Raw genomic sequence first — 19,084 nt, forward strand, 5'->3', positions numbered from 1 at the left:
ATGCACGTGTTCATATTTGCAATGCACATGTTCGCATGTGTGCACATCTTTCAGTGTGGGCATTTGGTGCATAAAAGGTTCACCTTCAATGCACTAGAACAACACATCAGGACAGGAGATGAGATACCTAATGGTTGCCAATACAGAAACTGGACTGGTCAGCACTCTTACTTCTATCAGACTGCAGCCAGCTCTTTTCAGTTAAGGGAGTGGCTCCCTGTTTGGCAAGGAGCCGTATTGAGCTTCATTGCTTTGCTCTCTGTGTCAAGGTTCTGAGTAATGAACCCAACCAAGCCTGAGAGAAATGGAACTTAAGAGGTGAAGGGCAAAGAAATCTCAATGTTTCCTTATAAATATTGGAAACAGGAAGGCGGTATCCATATGGGGGCCTTTTCCCTTCTATTCTATATTAAACCCCTTCCCATTATCGCCTAATTTTTATATCCATCATCAAATTAATTAATTATGTGGTTTTACAGTTATTTAATTCTTAAATTAATAATAAACCCACTTCTTTTATAACATACATTTCCTTAACTAATACAATCCAACATTTTAATATAAATCAATTGATTATATAGATATCTTTTTCATTTATATATGAACCAGAAGAAAAAGAAAACCTTAGTTGAATTTAAAAATATTCTGTTATCCTCTAATCATATAGCTTTCCCCCTGTATTATTCCAAATCATCACTTAATCGTTTGTACACACACCACTGTAAACCATTAAAACATTTCAATTATTATTCCAATTATTTTTCAATTCATTTTCACCATCATATGATTTAACATTATCTCTTACTTCAATTCATATTTCAATTCTAGTCATATACATCATATTCCTCTTTCATTTCTTTCCTTTTTTTCCCTTTTCATTTTCATTCTTTCCCCTTTTTTCCTTTTGTGCCTTAAAATCCTGATCTCTCCTGTTTTGCCCTATATTTCCCGTTGTTCCCCTCTCTTTTCTCTTTTTTTTGTTTCACCACTGTTTATCCCACTATTTATCCCAGTATTATCATTTTGTATTTCAAAGTCCTGAACTCTTCCATTTTGCCCTATATTTCCTGTTATTTTCCACCCTTTTTCTCTCTTTTTTCTTTTCACTGTAAATCCCAGTGTAATCATTTAAGTTATTTATATTCCTTCTGTTCCATCCTCCCTTCCTTATTTGTCTCTTTCCATCCTCTTTATTTTTTTCATTGTTAATCCCAATGTAATCTCTAAAAACCTTTTTATTATTACTATCCACATGTTCAGTTACTTCTTCATATTTAATCACATTGTCTTTTATCTTCTTTATTTTCTGATTCTGACTCTGAGGAAACAGCACCAGATGAAGCAGCAGAATTCGAACCCCAAGAGGCATCAAAGCAGGAATCACCAGGAGTTTAGTGACAGAAATAGGCACGATCAGGACAGCTTCAATCAGAAGACAGTGAAATATGTCATTCAAACCCTGGGCCTTAGGGATTACAGCAGAGAGCAGAGCTTAATAAGACTCCTTGCCAAGCAACCCTTGGTTGTTTGGCAACCGCTCTCTACATGGGGCTCCCCTTGAGGAGCACCCGGAGGCTCCAACTGGTACAGAGTGCGGCCGCGCGTGTGGTTATGGGAGCAACATGGCGCTCCTGTGTGACACCTCTCCTGCGCGAGCTGCACTGGCTCCCGGTGGTCTTCCAGGTGCACTTCAAGGTTTTGATCACCACCTTTAGAGCGCTCCACAGCTTAGGACCTGGTTATTTACGGGACCGCCTACTACCACAAGCAGCCTCCCACTGGCCGGTACGGTCTCATAGAGAGGGGCTCCTTCGGGTGCTGTCAGCTAAACAATGTCGACTGGCGGCCTCCAGGGGGAGGGCCTTCTCTCTGGGGGCACCCACTATCTGGAATGAGCTCCCCCCAGAGATACGGAAGATCCTGGATCTGCACACTTTCTGCCGTTCTCTTTTAAGACTCTCCTATTCCAGGAAGCCGGCCTGGCCTAATTTTCTCCCCTGTTTTAAAATTCTTTTAAATCAAAATTTTAATCTATTTTAAATTATTGGGATTTTTAATTGTCTCAGGCTAAATAATTTAATCTGGTTTTAATTATGTTTTTTTAACTTTTATATCTATGTATTTTATTTTGTGCCTGTTCACTGCCCTGAGTTCTTCAGGAGTAGGGCGATATATAAATCTAATAAAACAAACAAACAAACCCTTAATCGAAAAGAGCTGGCTGCAGTTTGAGTTTCAGTGAGAGTGCTGACCAGTCCAGTTTCTGTGTTGGAAACAATTATCTCATCTTCTGTCCTGGTGTGTTGCTCTAGTGTATTTTTTGTGTAAAACCCCCACCCCTGGAAATCCTGACCTTTGGACTGGCTGACAAATCTTTGTGGCTGTCTGGATTTCAGACTAGATTTTGACTTCTGTTTTGTGTGTTCCTCTTGAAAGTAAAACTACCCACACAGGATTTCCTTCCTTGAGACTTTATTGACTAACATTCCTTTCTTCTTCTGCACTTTCTTTATTCAATAGTTCAGTAAATTACTTTACAAAATGGCCCAAATCCAACCCATCTTGAATTCCATTGATGCTTATCTGGCTCAACTTTAGGTGGAGAGATTCTGGTGTAGGAGCTTTAGCAATCACTGCTTTAGACCAGATTCTGACTCTGAGGAGAAACAGTGCCAGATGAACCAGCAAAATTCCAACCTCAAGAGGCACCAAAGCAGGAATCACCAGAAGTTTAGTGCCAAAAATAGGCACTATCAGACCAGCTTCAATCAGAAGACAGTCATTCAAATCCTGGACCTCAGGGATTAGAGCAGAGTGTGAATTTCGAAAGGGATTGGGCCTGTCGCAGCCATTTTCTCCATTCCTCAGCTTGACACACTTTGGGGAGGAGGGGGGGAGAGGGAGCTCTGGAATGTCAGACCAGACATCAACTGTTGGGTTGTATGCTAAAATAAAGCCAGGTCATGACACAGATTTGAAAGTAAATCATGAAGCCTGTAATTGGGGAGTGTGTCTGGCAACAACAAAGAATACTTATCTACAGGAGATATGCATGTGTAAATCTTGTAACAATTCTGGGTAGTTAGAAAGCTGATAAAAGTAACAAGAGTTAGATAACTTGCAGATCTCAGCTAACAATTAGGAATAGATGGCCTGCAGCCAGTATTAGATAACTCCTGGGGCATTCATTAGCCAAGATTTAGGAATAGGGACAGCTAGCGACCAATAGAACAAATTGTAGAATTATTACTAAAATATTTATTAGATGATATTTCTTATTATCCCGCCTTCTCCCACCTTCTTCTTTAGTGAAAATGTATAAAGATTTCTTAATTATTTTTTTCTTGGCTCTTGGCATTTTGGCCAGGAGCTCTTTTCCTTGGAGTACTCCAATAAAAAGCAATCAGAAAAACTGCACCTCGTGTCTGGCGTCCATCATTGGCTTCGGTACCAGGCTCAGACCCGAAATGGGGACAACACAACAACCTATTGTCCTGTGGGAACCAAGGTCTTCCCAACAGGTGCTGAGGGTATGCGGGAAGAGGCTAGCAAGGAAATGCCAGAACACCTAATTGGACAATGTGATCTGTGACAAGGAGGGAAGGAGGTTCTTATTCTTTAATTATACTGAAAGCGTCGGAACTAGCCAGAGCTGGTTTTGCATTTCAAACATGCCGAAATGATTTATTGATGTACTTGTCGTGGAAAACTGCTTCATCAAATACACCATTTCTTATATACCGCTTCATTGTGCTTTACTAAGTGGGCTAAGGTTCATGTTAGGCTGAATCTCAGTCTAGCAACTTTTGGTTACTTCTTCTTTAAGACGTCATATTTTTAACTATGTCTTTTGCATATTGTGGGCAATAACAGTTGAAGTTGCAAAATTGAGACAATAATGTCACGCCCGTTCTTTTTATTCTGGGAAAGTTGGCAGTTTGGTCCAGTTTAAGTCCTCTTTCTGACTGTAACTGCATCAAGTGCCAGCTAACAGGATTCATCAGATTAATCGGGAAAAGATCTCATCCTTAGAGTCCAAACGAGACCAGCTGGTTCCATCTGGAAATTCTTCCTATCATCCCAAGGTATGTCTGCAGTAAAAGCAGAGTTTCTGTTGAAGTCATTAATTATCTGCAAGATGGTTCTTTTTGAGACCAGGATAGGACTCATCAGTATGGGCTCCTAGTCTTACCCTGGTCTCAAAAAGGACCATTTTGCAGATACTAAATTAGTGTGGGATCAGCTAATCCATCAGGGTCCTCTGGCCCATAATAGAACGCAATTTAGCATCAATTTTTTTTCACAATGGTATGATACCAGTCTTCTCATCCCTGGCTTTGGTAAATCTTAATATTTATTGAAGAGCCCTGGTGGTGCAGGGAATAGAATGCATTATTAGAGGCTAACTCTACCACTGCCAGCAGTTTGATCCTGACCGGCTCAAGGTTGTCTCAGCTTTCATCCTTCCAAGGTTGGTAAAATGAGGACCCAGATTGTTGGGGAGAATATGCTGAATCTGTAAACCGCCTAGAAGAAGGTTGTAAAGCACTATGAGGCAGTATATAAGTCTAATTGTCTCTGCTATTGCTATTTTTTCCTAATCTCGTGCTGTTAATTGTTCACTGCTATCTTTCTGATCATATTTTCTTATTTTTAAAAAATTCCCTTTTTATGATTATGGAATTGTACTCCTGGTCTTTTGATTCCTTTAGTATTGAACTGCAACTAAATTTTAGCTTGATTGAAAGGTAGGAGAAGCTACACCTATTTTGTGCGAATGCCAAACCAACAATGACTTTGGATTCCCCAAGAACACAGTTTGTTTCAGCCATTTTGTCAGTCAGAGGTTTGTTTCCTGTTATTAATTGTATTTCTCCTTAAACTACAGTGTCCCAGGTGGTCCACCTCATCCACAGATTTGAACTCTTTTGCATAATGGAGGAGCAATTTATTTACTCAGAAGGTATGAACAGTATGAAAATTATATTATATATAAAATTTCCTTTTCTTTGTGGGTACTACTCTTAATGAAAACCTCAAGGGTTCTTCATGCTTATTCCAAAATTGAAACTCTTATCACCGAATCATGAGTTCCAGTTGTCCATTCTCTCCTGAGATTGAGGATTGCAGTGGCATTTTATTACTGGAAGCTTCCAGGAAATGAGTGGATTGCCGTTTGTCAGAAATGGTGTAGGGTCTCTTGCTTGTGTGGGGGGGCGGTTGGACTAGATGATCTACAATATCCCTTCCAACCATGTTAATCTATTAATTTGTAAAACATTCAGTGAGTGCATTCACAAAATGATTTAGGATGGTATTTTTCATAAAATAAGTCTTATGGAGAATTTAAGAATATCAACACACTGACAGCTGTCACTTCCTGCAGGCCACATCCTCTCAGAATTGTCCTTCGGAAGGACACAAGGGATGAAATCAATGTTTGTGTTCTTCTTTATTTAGAAAAAAAAAATTATTAGAGGACCAGAAGCATTTCTGAAAATGAAGGAAAAACAAGGGTGGGGAAAATAGTTTCCTTTTCAAAATGAACACTCTTAAAAAAAATATTTTGAATTAATTATCAGGTGAAATAATTCTGGGGCAGCTTAGAGGATCACAAGAACTGAATATTGGCTAATGATCATCTGGGCAATGAGAGGAGAAAAAAAACCTACTGGAGATTATTTTATTTATACATTCACAGACTCCCATTCAGGAAGAAACGAATCTGTGTGGATGAAGTTTCTAAAGCACATTAGCATTTTTGCTGCCTGCTGTTATTGATCAAAATAATGACTTACTATAATCGCTTCCGTAGGTAGCGGATCAAGCCTAATGCAAAAACAGAACTACCCTGCTGTTTGGCACAGGTATCACGAGTAAGTATATCATGATACAAAATATTTTCTTTTCAGGAATGGAGTTAGCCATCCAGTTGCTTCATACAAAAGAACGAAGGCTATTGCTATAAGTGCATTGTAAGCTGCCCTGAGTCTTCGGAGGAGGGCGGAATATAAATAGAACTAATAAAATAAATAAATAAATAAATAAATAAATATTTATTTATTTATTTATTTATTTATTTATTTATTTATTTATTTATTTATTTATTCATTCATTCATTCATTCATTCATTCATTCATTCATTCATTCATTCCAAAAGGGATATTGCTTTGCTGCTCTGCCCATTGGTGGCTGGTGGAACAAGATCCCCCTTTTTTGAAGGGAATCTTCCATGGTGGAGGGTGCTCCCCTCTCCTTATAATCTCTCCACACAATCAACAGAATATTCCAGCTTTGTCAGTCTTTGTTGAAATCTGTGGGACTTTCTTTTCTTTTTTTTTTATTGAAAAAGTTTTTCAAATACAAATTTTTCCCCCTTTTCCCCCCCTCCTCCCTAACCCCCCTCACCCCCCCTTCCCCTTTGACTTCTTCATAATAAAACCCAAATACATAACATATTATATCATACTTTGCTATCCACTTACTCCATCTCCATATGCTGACCCTTTCTTTCTAATAAAATTATCACATCCCCCTTATACTATACTATAATATACATTTCAAAGTGACATTCTGTTATGACATTATCTAATAACTCCTAATTTAACATAATAATATTATTATATCTCCCAATTTAACAATTTCTGCTCATAATCTACCCTTTTCAAAACATACTTCCGCTCTAAAACTATTCAATAAATCCTAATTTAACATTTATTCAACTACCCCTTTCCTTCACCCCCATCATTATGTCTCTTAACTCAAATCTTTTACATATATTCACATCTAAACATAATATCCCTTTTCTTTAAACTAAACAATCAATAACCTAACCTATCTCCACCCACTTTCCTACAAAATTACCATAATTATTCTTAATATCTTTATTCTACCCACTCTACTAGAAAAATATTCCCTTGTGTAAATAAAATCCTAAAAAACAAAACAAAAAACTTTAGACTTGTAATCCACATAATATCTTCTGTCATGTCTTTCAACTGGATGATAAACTCCATTGCCCACGTTAGGGTAACATCGCATCCTAATTCCAACAGTATTTTCAGTATCTTCAATCACCATCTGCCCCCATCAGTAACAAATATCTTCATGTTGGGGAAAAAAAAAAAAAAAAAACCGACAACCACCCTAGTGACTTTATATTTATATTCCATATAATGTCTATAGAGGTGTCTTTTATCCAGATTTTTAATTCCAACCACCATAATAGGGTAATAACCAGAACTTCTGCGTGCCCCAATCCAGTAGATCTCTTGCCATATAACTCAGCGTACACGTAATATATTTATCAAGAAATCCAAAAAAACAAACAAGATATTTCCAACCATTCAATTTAAGGCCTTTTTCACATCCCAAAAAATTCAGCACTGCAGAGATCTGCTTTATCCTCAGGATAAAATAAACCAATACTTTGCCCATTATCTTTTCGTATATTCAGTCCTCTCATAGGTAACTGGCATTACACTGTTGTTTAGTTTAAAAGTTTTTGTTTTTGTGAAACCTACTTCTTCTTTTCTTGACTTTTTGTGGGTTGGATCTCCATCCTAAATTCCTTTCTGTAGATTGTGTATCGACTATTTGGTTTTCGTGCTGATCTATAACTTGATCCTGTTGGGTTTGCTTTTGTGGCTGAAATCTTTCTGGTTCTGTAAATTGTATATCATCTAATTGACTTCCATGCTGGTTTGTGGCTTGATAAATCATTGCATTAGAATCCAGAACCGCCTCTCTTATATTAAATAATCCAGCTGAAACCTCTGAGGAAGAATCCAAAAGCGGCTCATCTGTGGAGGCCTCTTTAACTTGTTGTTTCTTCATTATTTCCATCTCCTTCTGCTTTTCTTGAATTTCTGTCTCTTGTTGATTTTGTTTTTTAAGTACCTTATAGTAAAATTCTTCCGCTTTTTCAACAGTATTTAACTGATATCTTACTCCTTGATATCTCAATATTATACCCACTGGGACATCCCACCTGAATAAAATATTTTGTCTTCTTAACTCAGTCACCAAAAGGCCAAATTTCTTTCTATCTCTTAAGATCTTAGGCGGCAATTCTTTATATATCCAAATTTTTCTCCCATACAGTTGTAGAGTAGAATTAAAGGATTTTTGCACAATATCATTTCTTATATCTTTATCTGTAAAGTAAATCACCACATCTCTAGGCAATTGCCTTTGCTTTGCAATCCAGGAATTAACTCTATAAGCCTTATCAATTTTACTGAATACCTCCTCAGGACGAACCTTTAAGACCCCAGCCAGAACTTGAGCAGATGTTTTTCTTAAATCATCACTGTTATCTTCCTGTAAGCCTCTGATTCTGATCGCAAATTCTGTAATCCTGTATTGCATCATTACAACTTCTCTTTCAATTCCTTGCTTTATATCTTCTGCATTATAAGTCTGGTGACCAGCTTCCTCTTTAGACTTTACTTCTAAACCATTGTCTCGAATATTTATTAAATCCTTTTCAATTCTTAATATTTTATTGTCCAAATTATCAATTTTCTCCATTTTAGACTCTAGCAATTTAATATTTGTATCCAACTTTATAACAACTTCTGAAAAACCATTAGTCACTGTTACAATCTTTTGTTGCAAATTATCATACTTTAGTTGTATCAATCTTTAATTTCCTGCCTTAATTTTTCAAATTTCTGGTTCACAGTCTCATAATATTTTGCCATTTCCTCCTGAATAAATTCTTTTAAATTAAAACCATTCTGCAGAGTCTGTAGGCTCAGAGCTTCTTCAAAGAGTTGTGGGTGGGGGAGCGCCCCCCCTCTTCTTGTCTATCAGGCTTTATTAGTAACGCCATCCTTCCAGCAAACTCTTCTTCCCCCCACCCCCCAAACAAGATCAAGTACAAATCTCCAAGGAGAGAGGAACTTAAAATAACTAATTTTCTTCCAAATTGTAGCCAGCACTATATATTCCGCTACTTTGTATCTGTTATGGAAGGACTCTCACTTTCAGCTTTCTTCTACGTCCCAAGCCTCAGCGGTCGCCATTTTAAAGTTTTTTTTTTTCTCCCTTTCACTTTGAAATGCTTATAAATTCATTAAGGATACTTGCGATTTAGGGTCCCAAGTCCAAGTCTCTTTTTTGATAAATCCATCTGTTAGTTTCGTTAATTGATCCGGTTCCAGCGCCTGGCTCTGCAAAAAGGCAGAGTGCACCCGATGCCCGGAGCGACGGCGAGGGGAAATAGGGAGCTCCAACCTGCTCGTCCCCAAGAGTTAAAAAAGACTCTGGGGACTTCGCAGAGGGCTCTACCTACCCCCGCCCGCTCAGACTCACATTTCGGTCGGGAAATGGAGTTTTTCGAGCCGCCTTTCAGGTGTAAAGGCGGCTCTTTTACAGGCAACGGGGCGGCGGTCACGGAGGACCGTCTGGCGGCGCCGGAAGCCAGACAGGAAGCCGAAATCTGTGGGACTTTCTTGATTATATGACAACTGTCACATAGGGGGTCCACTTATAAGCCTACAATCTTTCCTCTTTGCTTGGGAAAAAGATCAGCAACCTCAGGATCTCCAGAACATTTGATTATAACTTTCTCTAGCCTACAGTTACTAGACATTTGCCATAAGGTGGACATGTACTATTTCTTGTCCTCATTTCCTCCACCTGACAGATGTAGTTTAAATTTTTTTTAAAAAAAGTTTTTTTTTTGTTTTTTAGACAAACAAACATTGAATACATCAGTTTTCTCTTCTCTGTGACATCTCGGTGTTATCTTCCAAAGTTCTTTCTTTTTCTGTATATTTGTCATTACTTCTATCTTGATCCTTATCCAGTCCGCAATATCAATTCATCACTAACATAATATTCAACTCATCACATATTTTTTACATACTTATATGATTAATCATTTATATCTCTTCTCCAACCAGTAATTAAAATCATTCCATATTCAATATTCTGAGTCTTCTCTATCTTTAATCATCAAAGTTAATCTATTCATTTCTGCACAATCTAAGATTTTTTTAATTACTTCTTCTTCCAAAGGTATTTTCTCCGCTTTCCAATTTTGTGCATAGACAATCCTTGCAGCTGTTATTACATGTATTATCAGATAAAAATTTTCCTTGCTAATTTTTTCAGGTAGAATACCCAGTAGGAACAGCTCTGGTTTAAATTCAAGACGTTGATGTATCATTTCCTCCAACCAAATTGTTTAGTTTAAAATAGTCTGGTATTTTGAGTATCGAAGTGAGCATCTTTTCTCTAATAAATACAAACTATAGTTATTAGAGTTAACAAACTCCGACTGAAATTGAGCAACATTTCCCATTGTGTGCCTGTTTGCACACTTGCGATCTTTTATTCTCTAATGAATATAAATATTAAAATAATTAGTGTGTCTTCCCCCTGCATCTGTCATCCTTTCCAATTGTTTGTGTTGTCCTTTGCCTCTGCAAATACCAGGTAACCCTACTCTGCCCTCAGCCACAATGGCTAATTGGTGGCACTTGTCCTGAATTACACTTTGAAGGATTTTGGACTGGAGCTTCCATCACTATTGAGTGTAGCAATTCTCCAATCTTTTATTTTTATTTTATTTTATTTTGAATTTGTATACCGCCCTTCTCCCTGAGGACTCGGGGCGGTGAACAGCCAAGTAAAAACATCAAGTACAAATATTAAAATACAGTTAAAATATACATATATAAATTTGGCCCCATTAATTAAAAACAATAAACAAAACACTTAAAAACACTTAAAAAATTAGGCCAGCCCGGCTTGCTGGAAAAGGAAGGTTTTAAGGGCACGGCGGAAGGCACTGAGGTCTTGGATTCTCTTATCTCTGGGGGCAGCTGATTCCAGAGGGTAGGTGCCCCCACAGAGAAGGCCCTCCCCCTGGGGGTCACCAGCCTACACTGTTTGGCTGATGGCACCCCGAGGAGGCCCTCTCTGTGGGAGCGCACGGGTCGATGGGAGATCGTCGGTGGCAGCAGGCGGTCTCGAAGATAGCTAGGCCCTATGCCATGGAGCGCTTTAAAGGTGATAACCAACACCTTGAAGCGCACCCGGAAGACCACTGGGAGCCAGTGCAGCTCGCGCAGGAGCGGTGTTACATGGGAGCGCCAGGCTGCTCCCGTCACTACCCGCGCTGCTGCATTCTGGACCAGTTGGAGCCTCCGGGTGCTCCTCAAGGGGAGCCCCATGTAGAGAGCGTTGCAGTAGTCAAGGCGAGAGGTGACGAGGGCATGAGTGACTGTGCACAGGGAATCCCGATCAAGAAAGGGCCGCAACTGCGGATCAGGCGAACCTAACAAAAGGTCCCCCTGGTTACAGCCGTCAGATGTTCCTCCAAGGACAGCTGCCTATCCAGGAGGACTCCCAGATTGCGAGCCCTCTCTGTGGGGGCCAACGACTCGCCCCCAATAGTCAGTGATGGAGTCAACTGACTATATCGGGATGCCGGGAGCCACAGCCACTCAGTCTTGGAAGGGTTGAGCCTGAGCCTGTTCCTCCCCATCCAGATCCGCACAGCCTCCAGGCACTGGGACATCACTTCAAGGGTATCGTTGGGGTGGCCTGGGGTGGAGATGTACAGCTGGGTGTCATCAGCGTACTGGTGGTATCTCACCCCAAAGCCACGGATGATCTCGCCCAGCGGCTTCACATAAATGTTGAACAGGAGGGGCGAGAGGACCGACCCCTGAGGCACTCCACATATAAGAGGCCTTGAGGTTGACTTCTGCCCCCCTGCCAACACGAACTGCGACCGGTAGGAGAGAAAGGAGGAGAACCACCGTAATACGGTGCCCCCCATCCCCAACTCTTCCAACCGATGCAGCATGATACCATGGTCGATGGTATCAAAAGCCGCTGAGAGGTCTAACAGGACCAGAACAGAGGAACAACCCCTGTCCCGAGCCCTCCAGAGATCATAAACCAACGCGACCAATGCCGTTTCCGTGCAAGAAACTTTAATTTTAGGGCTGTAATTACCATCAGGTGGTCAAATAGTAGATATGTGTTGATACGTGAAGGTTAAAAAATGTGTTTCTGTGTGTTTATCTCTGTGGTGTGTGTATCTATGTATTTCTCTAACAAGGACTGATTCTCCTTTTGTTTCTTTGTGTTATTAGGATAAATGAGTGGCCTCCTGAGATTTTTGAAACATCTGGGAGTAACCCTGAAGATATCAACATTCTTTTCAATACTACTGGAATTGCTCCAAATATTTCTAAAATACCAGAATTTTTTTCTTCTCCTTACGATCAACTGTTCGATAATTTAACACGAAATCTTCTCAGTGGATTCTTTGCCCTTATTTGCCTTTTAGGCCTGGTGGGAAATGGAACAACAATTTATCTCCTGGCCTTTTCCATTAAGAGGAATCCTTTCACCACTTTCATCCTGAATCTCTCCATCGCTGATTTTGGGGTCCTCACATCCCTCATTACTGCAACTATATTTGTGTCAGTGTTTACTCTGAGTCAAAGAACATACATTGTCGATACCTTTTTCTTCTTACTTTTTGAGTTCTTTTTCTTCACCTATTCTGCTAGCCAGTTTCTGCTGACGGCCATCAGCCTGGACAGGTGTGTGGCTGTTCACTTCCCTATCTGGCATCGCTGCCATCGTCCTCCATATTTCTCCACACTTGTTTGTGGCCTCATCTGGATCCTCTCCTTCCTGCTCTCTGCGGTGCACTTCATTCTCCAGCAAACCAGGACCTTTGGAAGTTCACCTTTGCTTTACCAGCTGATTGTGAATGGTTTACTTTGTACGCCTCTCATGGTTGTGTCTACTGTCACTCTCATGATTCAATTGAGGTCTAAAATGCAACGCAATCAAAGGAAACTTCTCACCACCATCTTTCTGGCTCTCCTTTTCTTCCTCCTACTTTCTCTCCCAATGAATGTCTTTTACATCATTGAATATTTTGATACCTATAATCTCCTCCTCATGTCCATTGGAATAGGATGTGCCACTCTCAATAGCAGCATCAACCCACTCCTTTATTTCTTAGTGGGGAGGAAGAAGAGAGGAAAGCATCAGCCCAGAGGATCTTACAAGGTTGCTCTGCAAAGAGTCTTCAAGGATGAGAAGGGAAGCCTGGAAAATCAGAAAACCAAGAAGGAAGGCCATTTATGAAGAGTCATAAATATTGCATATTGCTGTTTAACACAAAATGCAACATTTTTGATCTTGAAAAATTTCAGAAATAATACCATTCAATTATATTTTATAATATGTTTATTATTAAAAATAATTAATTAGTGGCTTTCTTTTTTGACTAAATATATGTAGCTTCTGTAATAGTAAGCCCTCCCTCCTGCCACTCTAAAGATTACTCCTTTTAGTAATCTTTTCTTTTCATTCGCAAACCTCTTCTGGGTTTATATTCTTAATCTTGTATGGCTGTTTTTGACATATAAGGTTTTTAAAGGATTTTTTGTGAGGGCATGTGTGTTGATGATAGATAGAAAGATGATAGATAGATAGATAGATAGATAGATAGATAGATAGATAGATAGATAGATGATAGATAATGTAGATAGATAGATAAAATAGACAGATAGAGACAGATATAAATGATATAGAGATGTAGATGTAGATGATATAAATATAGAGATAGAGAAATAGAGATGATAGAGAGAGAGATGGTAGGGGTAGAGTCAGAGATAGATATATAGACATAGATGTAGCTGTAGAAAGGTAGTAAGATATAGATATTATTTTTTCAAAATAATTTTGCACTTTATGTATTTTATTTTTTTTTCAGCTTTTGTTTGCATTCTAGCCTTTTAATTCTGGTCTATAACTAAAATAAATATTTAATTTGATTTGTATTATGGAATTGGAGGGAAGGCTTTCTTTCTCAAGGAGCTAAAAGGCAAATCAGCCTTGAGTTATTGCAGAAAGAGGTTCAGGGATTCTCTCTAAAAGTTGCATAGGATTTATCTGATAGATAGGCAGAGTGTGCTTTAGTCTGGCAAGATTCCTGTCTATATGCAAACAGCAATAAAGAAACTATTCTAAGCAAACTGTTGTATTGTTCTTGATTTCCTGCACTTGACTATTTGATGGTTATGCCCAGCAGCTGCATCATGAATTATTTTCTTTTGGGAGGTCTGCGGGCAAAGGGAAAGGATTGCCAGCTTGGAAACAGCTCTTGGTGCTGAAGGTCAGCTGTGCAATGTGTCTAAAAGAACATAGATGGAATGTCAGGGGTCCAAGTAACACCCCCAACTGAAATAAAACTCCAAGGGAGGCATTTTCCTCAAAGTTCCATTTTATTAGAGATGTCAAATTGGCACATCTGGGAAAACCCAAATGTGAAAGTCCCCTGGGGTTTCCCCACCCAAAGGAAAGTCAAAATCCCTTCCCCTGCACCCACATGTCCATCACATGGTCCAATCAGGTCCCCACCCCGACTGGAGTTGATTCTCAATCACACCTCTCCAGGTGCAGGCTGAACGTCCTTGACTCCCAGGGAAAAGAATCTTGTTATGTCTATACATCTCCCATTGTCTCCATCCAACCGCCCTCCCGTTTCCCACAGCATGCCCATCCACCAAGTGTGGATCCAAAGAAAAAGATGGCCTCCACAGCTGAAATGGAAGTGAGATGGGTGGGGTGAATGATTCTTAGCAGGGACTCAAAATCTAGTCTGAAATCCAGGCAGCCACCAAGATTCGTCAGCCAGTCCAAAGGTCAGAATTTCTGGGGGGGGGGGGCGGGGGTTACACAAAAAATACACTAGAACAAAACAGGACAGAAGATGAGATACCGAATTGTTTCCAGGACAAAAACTGGACTGGTCAGCACTCTTACTTCTATCAGACTGCAGGCAGCTCTTTTCAGTTAAGGGAGTGGCTCCCTGTTTGGCAAGGAGCCCTATTGAGCTTCATTGCTTTGCTCTCTGTGTCAATGAACCCAACCAAGCCTGAGAGAAATGGAACTAAGAGGTGAAGGGCAAAGAAATCTCAATGTTTCCTTATAAATATTGGAAACAGGAAGGTGGTATCCATACGGGGCCCATTATATCTGGCATGCCTGAGAGCTGGCCAGAATCTCATAAAACCCCTAAACTTTGGTTCGAATGAAGCAGCCAAAATACAGGTAGTTCTCAACTTACGACCACAATTGAACCCAATTTTTTTGTTACTAAGTGAAACATTTGTTCAGTGAGCTTTGCCCCATTTGACGACCTTTTCTGTGTCACAGTAGTTCGGCTTTCTCAAAGAAGTGCTTCACTGAATACGTCATTTCGGCATGTTTGAAATGCAAAACCAGCTCTGGCTAGTTCCGACGCTTTCAGTATAATTAAAGAATAGGCAGCTCCCTCCCTCCTTGTCACAAGTCACATTGTCCAATTAGGTGTTCTGGCATCTCCTTGGTAGCCTCTTCCAGCCTTCCCCCAGCACCTGTTGGGGAGACCTTGGTTCCCACAGGACAATAGGTTGTTGATGTCTGGTCTGACGTTCCAGAGCTCCATACTCCCCACCCCACAAAGTGTGTCAAGCTAAGAAACGGAGAAAATGGCTGCGACAGGCGCAATCCCTTTCGAAGTTCACACTCTGCTCTAATCCCTGAGGCCCAGGGATTGAATGCCATATTTCACTGTCTTCTGATTGAAGCTGGTCTGATAGTGCCTATTTTTGGCCCTAAGCTTCTGGTGATTCGTGGTTTGGTACCTTTTAGGGTTGAAATTCTGCTGGTTCATCTGGCGCTGTTTCCTCAGAGTCAGAATCTGGTCTAAGGCAATGATTGCTAAAGCTCATTCACCAGAATCTCTCCACCTAAAGTTGAGCCAGATAAGCATGAACAGAATTCAAGATGTGTTTGGATTTGGGCCTATTTTGTAAAGTAATTTACTGAAATATTGAATGAGGAAACTGCAGAAGAAGAAAAGAACATCAATCAATAATGTCTTTAGGAAGGAAATCCTGTGTGGGTAGTTTCACTTTCAAGAGGAACACACAAAACAGAAGTCAAAATCTAGTCTGAAATCCAGAGAGCCAAGCAAGATTTGTCAGCCAGTCCAAAGGTCAGGATTTCCAGGGGTGGGGGTTTTACACAAAAAATACACTAGAGCAACACACCAGGACAGGAGATGAGATAATTGTTCCCAACATAGAAACTGGACTGGTGAGAACTCTCAATGAAACTCAGACTGCAGCCAGCTCTTTTTAATTAAGGGTTGTTTGGCTAGGAGCCTTATTGAGCTCTGCTCTCTCCTGTAATCCCTGAGGCCCAGAGTTTGAATGCCATAATTCACTGTCTTCTGACTGAAGCTGTCCTGATCCTGCCTATTTCTGGCACTAAGCCCCTGGTGATTCCCGGTTTGGTGCCTCTTGGGGTTGAAATTCTGCTGGTTTATCTGGTGCTGTTTCCTCAGTCAGAGTTTGACTCCTGACCTAAACCAATGATTGCTCAAGCTTATAGACCAGAATCTAGAGTTCAAATCTGAATCGCAGCCTGATAAGCATCAAAGGAATTCAAGGTGGGCTGAATTTGGACCATTTGTGGGGACATAACAATGGTAGGCTGATGATTTACTTAACTCCACCTGGCACCCCCAGTTTCACCTCCTCTTCTCCTACACTTTCATGCATTTGAACCATTATCCATTATGCTTAATGGAATAAGGGAAAGTTATCGTGGATTTACCACATATGGTGGGATGTGCATTATTGCATGAGGGAGGGGACCTCTGCTGAGGAGTCAAAGGCAAATTGGACAAGAATCCTTGGAATGAAGGAAGAGGCACAGAGTAAACCCTCCTGAACCCTTTCACGGAGTATATCTAAGAGTTATGCATATTGTGCTGTAGTCTGGCAAGATTCCTGCCTATGTCATATCTATGTCATTTTTGGGTCCTTGCTCCTGATATCACATTTTTTAAGAAGATGTCACATGTAAATAGAAAGAAAGAGACCCTCCAATATCTCCCCCATTAAGTCATGGGGACCTACTGCTCCTTTCAGAAACCATCTCCTTCCAGGTACAAAATAAAAGTCCTTCAAGATTTTGTCTGTTTGGTTGAACCAATCAGAAGAAAAACTGCATTTGGTTAAAAATGTACATTAACCAGCAACATTTGCACACGGGATTAAATGGGCAAAATGGTGAAATGTTGCATTGTTTCCTAGAGTCTTCTCCTTAACTACATCTTTAGCATATTGTGTGCAATAACACTTGATGTTGCAAAATTCAGACAAGAATGTCACGCAAGTTCTTTTTATTCTTCAGAGAAAGTTGGCAGGTTGGTCCAGTTTAAGTCCTCTTTCTGACTAACTGCATCAAATGCCAACTAATGGGATTCATCGGATTAATCAGGAAAAGATCTCATCCTTAGAGTCCAAATGAGACCAGCTGGTTCCATCTGGAGATTCTTCCTATCATCCCCAGGTACGTCTGCAGTAAGAGCAGAGTTTCTGTTGAGGTCATTTATTATCTGCAAGATGGTCCTTTTGGAGACCAGGATAGGACTCCTTAGTATGGGCTCCTAGTCCTGCCCTGGTCTCAAAAAGGACGATTTTGCAGATACTAAATTAGTATGGGATCAGGGTCCTCAGGCCCATAATGGAACTCAATTTAGCAGCATTTCTTTTCACAATGGTATGATACCAGAATTCTCATCCCTGGCTTTGGTAAATCTTAATATCTATTGAATAGCCCTGGTGGTGCAGTGGTTAGAATGCAGTATTACAGGCTAACTCTGCCCACTGCCAACAGTTCGATCCTGACTGGCTCAGGGTTGACTCAGCCTTTAATCCTTCTAAGGTCAGTAAAATGAGGACCCAGATTATTGGGGACTGTAAACCGCCTAGAGAAGGTTGTAAAGCACTATGAGGCAGTATATAAGTCTAATTGTTACTGCTATTGCTACTTTTTTCTAATCTCGTGCTGTTAATTGTTCACTGCTATCTTTCTGATCATATTTTCATATTTTTCAAAATTCTCTTTTTATGGTTATGGAATTGTACTTCTGCTTTTTTAATTCCCTTAGTTTTGAATTGCAACTAAATTTCATTGCTTGATTGAAAGGTAGGAGAGGCCACACCTATTTTGTGTGAACGGCAAACCAACAATGACTTTGGATCGCCCAAGAACACAATTCCTTTCAGCCATTTTGTCAATCAGAAGTTTGTTTTCTGTTAATAATTGTATTTGTCCTTAAACTACAGTGTCCCAGGTGGTCCACCTCATACACAGATTTGAACTCTTTTGCATAATGGAGCAGCAATTTAATTACTCAGAAGGTATGAATGAAAATTATATTATATATAAAATTGTCTTTCCTTTGTGGGTACTACTCTTAATGAAAACCTCAAGGGTTCATAATGCTTTTTGAGCTTACTCCAAATTGAATTCCAAAATTGAAATTCTATCCCTGAATCATGAGTTCCTGTTTTCCACTCTCTCCTGAAGTTGGGGATTTCATTAGCATTTTATCACTGCAAGCTTCCAAGAAGAGATTGGACTGCCATTTGTCAGAAATTGTGCAGGGTTTTGTGCTTGGGTGGGGGGTTGGATTTGTTGTGGTCCACCAGCAGTCTGCAGAGCTGGCAGCAGAGTCGGACAGTGAGGAGGCTGGAGAAGAACATGGGCCAGTCCTGGAGTCTGGGGAAGTCCCAGACGAGGGCTCTGCATTGGAGACAGAGATGGGGCTAGGGCCATCGGGGAGTGATGCGTGGACTCCAGAGCCCCCGAGTCAGATAGCAGAGAGGCAGAGGAACAGGAGGAGCCTGTTCCTAGTGCACACATGTGTAGAGCTACCAGAAGGCAAGAGCAGTTAAAGCAAAAGGGACAACCTGGGAGTAAGGCCAGGAGATGATTGGCCCCTCCCAGAAGGTTTTAAAGAGAAACAAAGGCAGTTGGGCCTTTTGCAGGAAAGCAACGTTACTAATTCTGTTTCCAGTTGGCATCTCTTGTTTCTTTCTGAACTTCATGGGGCTTTGCCAAGTAAGGCCTTTGGCAGGGTGTCAAAGAAGATAAAAATTGGTGATTATCCCAGTGGACTTTTTCCGAAGTATTTGTTTTTCAACTAATTGGTACTCAGCTGGGAATGAACTTAATTCTCAGCTGTTACAATAAAATA

General features: G+C 40.3%; 1 protein-coding gene across 1 annotated transcript; it reads left to right on the forward strand.

Annotated features, from left to right (window-relative positions):
• The first annotated feature begins 3,987 nt into the window (after positions 1 to 3,987).
• LOC132712030 (proto-oncogene Mas-like) lies at positions 3,988 to 13,128 on the forward strand. The gene is made up of 4 exons (XM_060692342.2): positions 3,988 to 4,085; positions 4,889 to 4,963; positions 5,816 to 5,876; positions 12,117 to 13,128. The coding sequence occupies exons 2-4, from the start codon at positions 4,936 to 4,938 to the stop codon at positions 13,126 to 13,128; spliced, it is 1,101 nt and encodes a 366-aa protein (XP_060548325.2). The 5' UTR covers positions 3,988 to 4,085; positions 4,889 to 4,935.
• Positions 13,129 to 19,084: the final 5,956 nt, after the last annotated feature.

The sequence above is a fragment of the Pantherophis guttatus genome, chromosome 3, assembly GCF_059756535.1.
Source record: "Pantherophis guttatus breed Tessera chromosome 3, ASM5975653v1, whole genome shotgun sequence".
NCBI classification, from domain to species: Eukaryota; Metazoa; Chordata; class Lepidosauria; order Squamata; family Colubridae; genus Pantherophis; species Pantherophis guttatus.

Bases quoted from the DNA above. Each gene is read 5' to 3' on its own strand.
- LOC132712030 (XM_060692342.2), top strand. From the start codon at position 4,936: ATGGAGGAGCAATTTATTTACTCAGAAG. The intron at 4,964-5,815 runs GTATGAACAGTA...TCGCTTCCGTAG, and splicing joins GCAATTTATTTACTCAGAAG to GTAGCGGATCAAGCCTAATG. The intron at 5,877-12,116 runs GTAAGTATATCA...TTGTGTTATTAG, and splicing joins GTTTGGCACAGGTATCACGA to GATAAATGAGTGGCCTCCTG.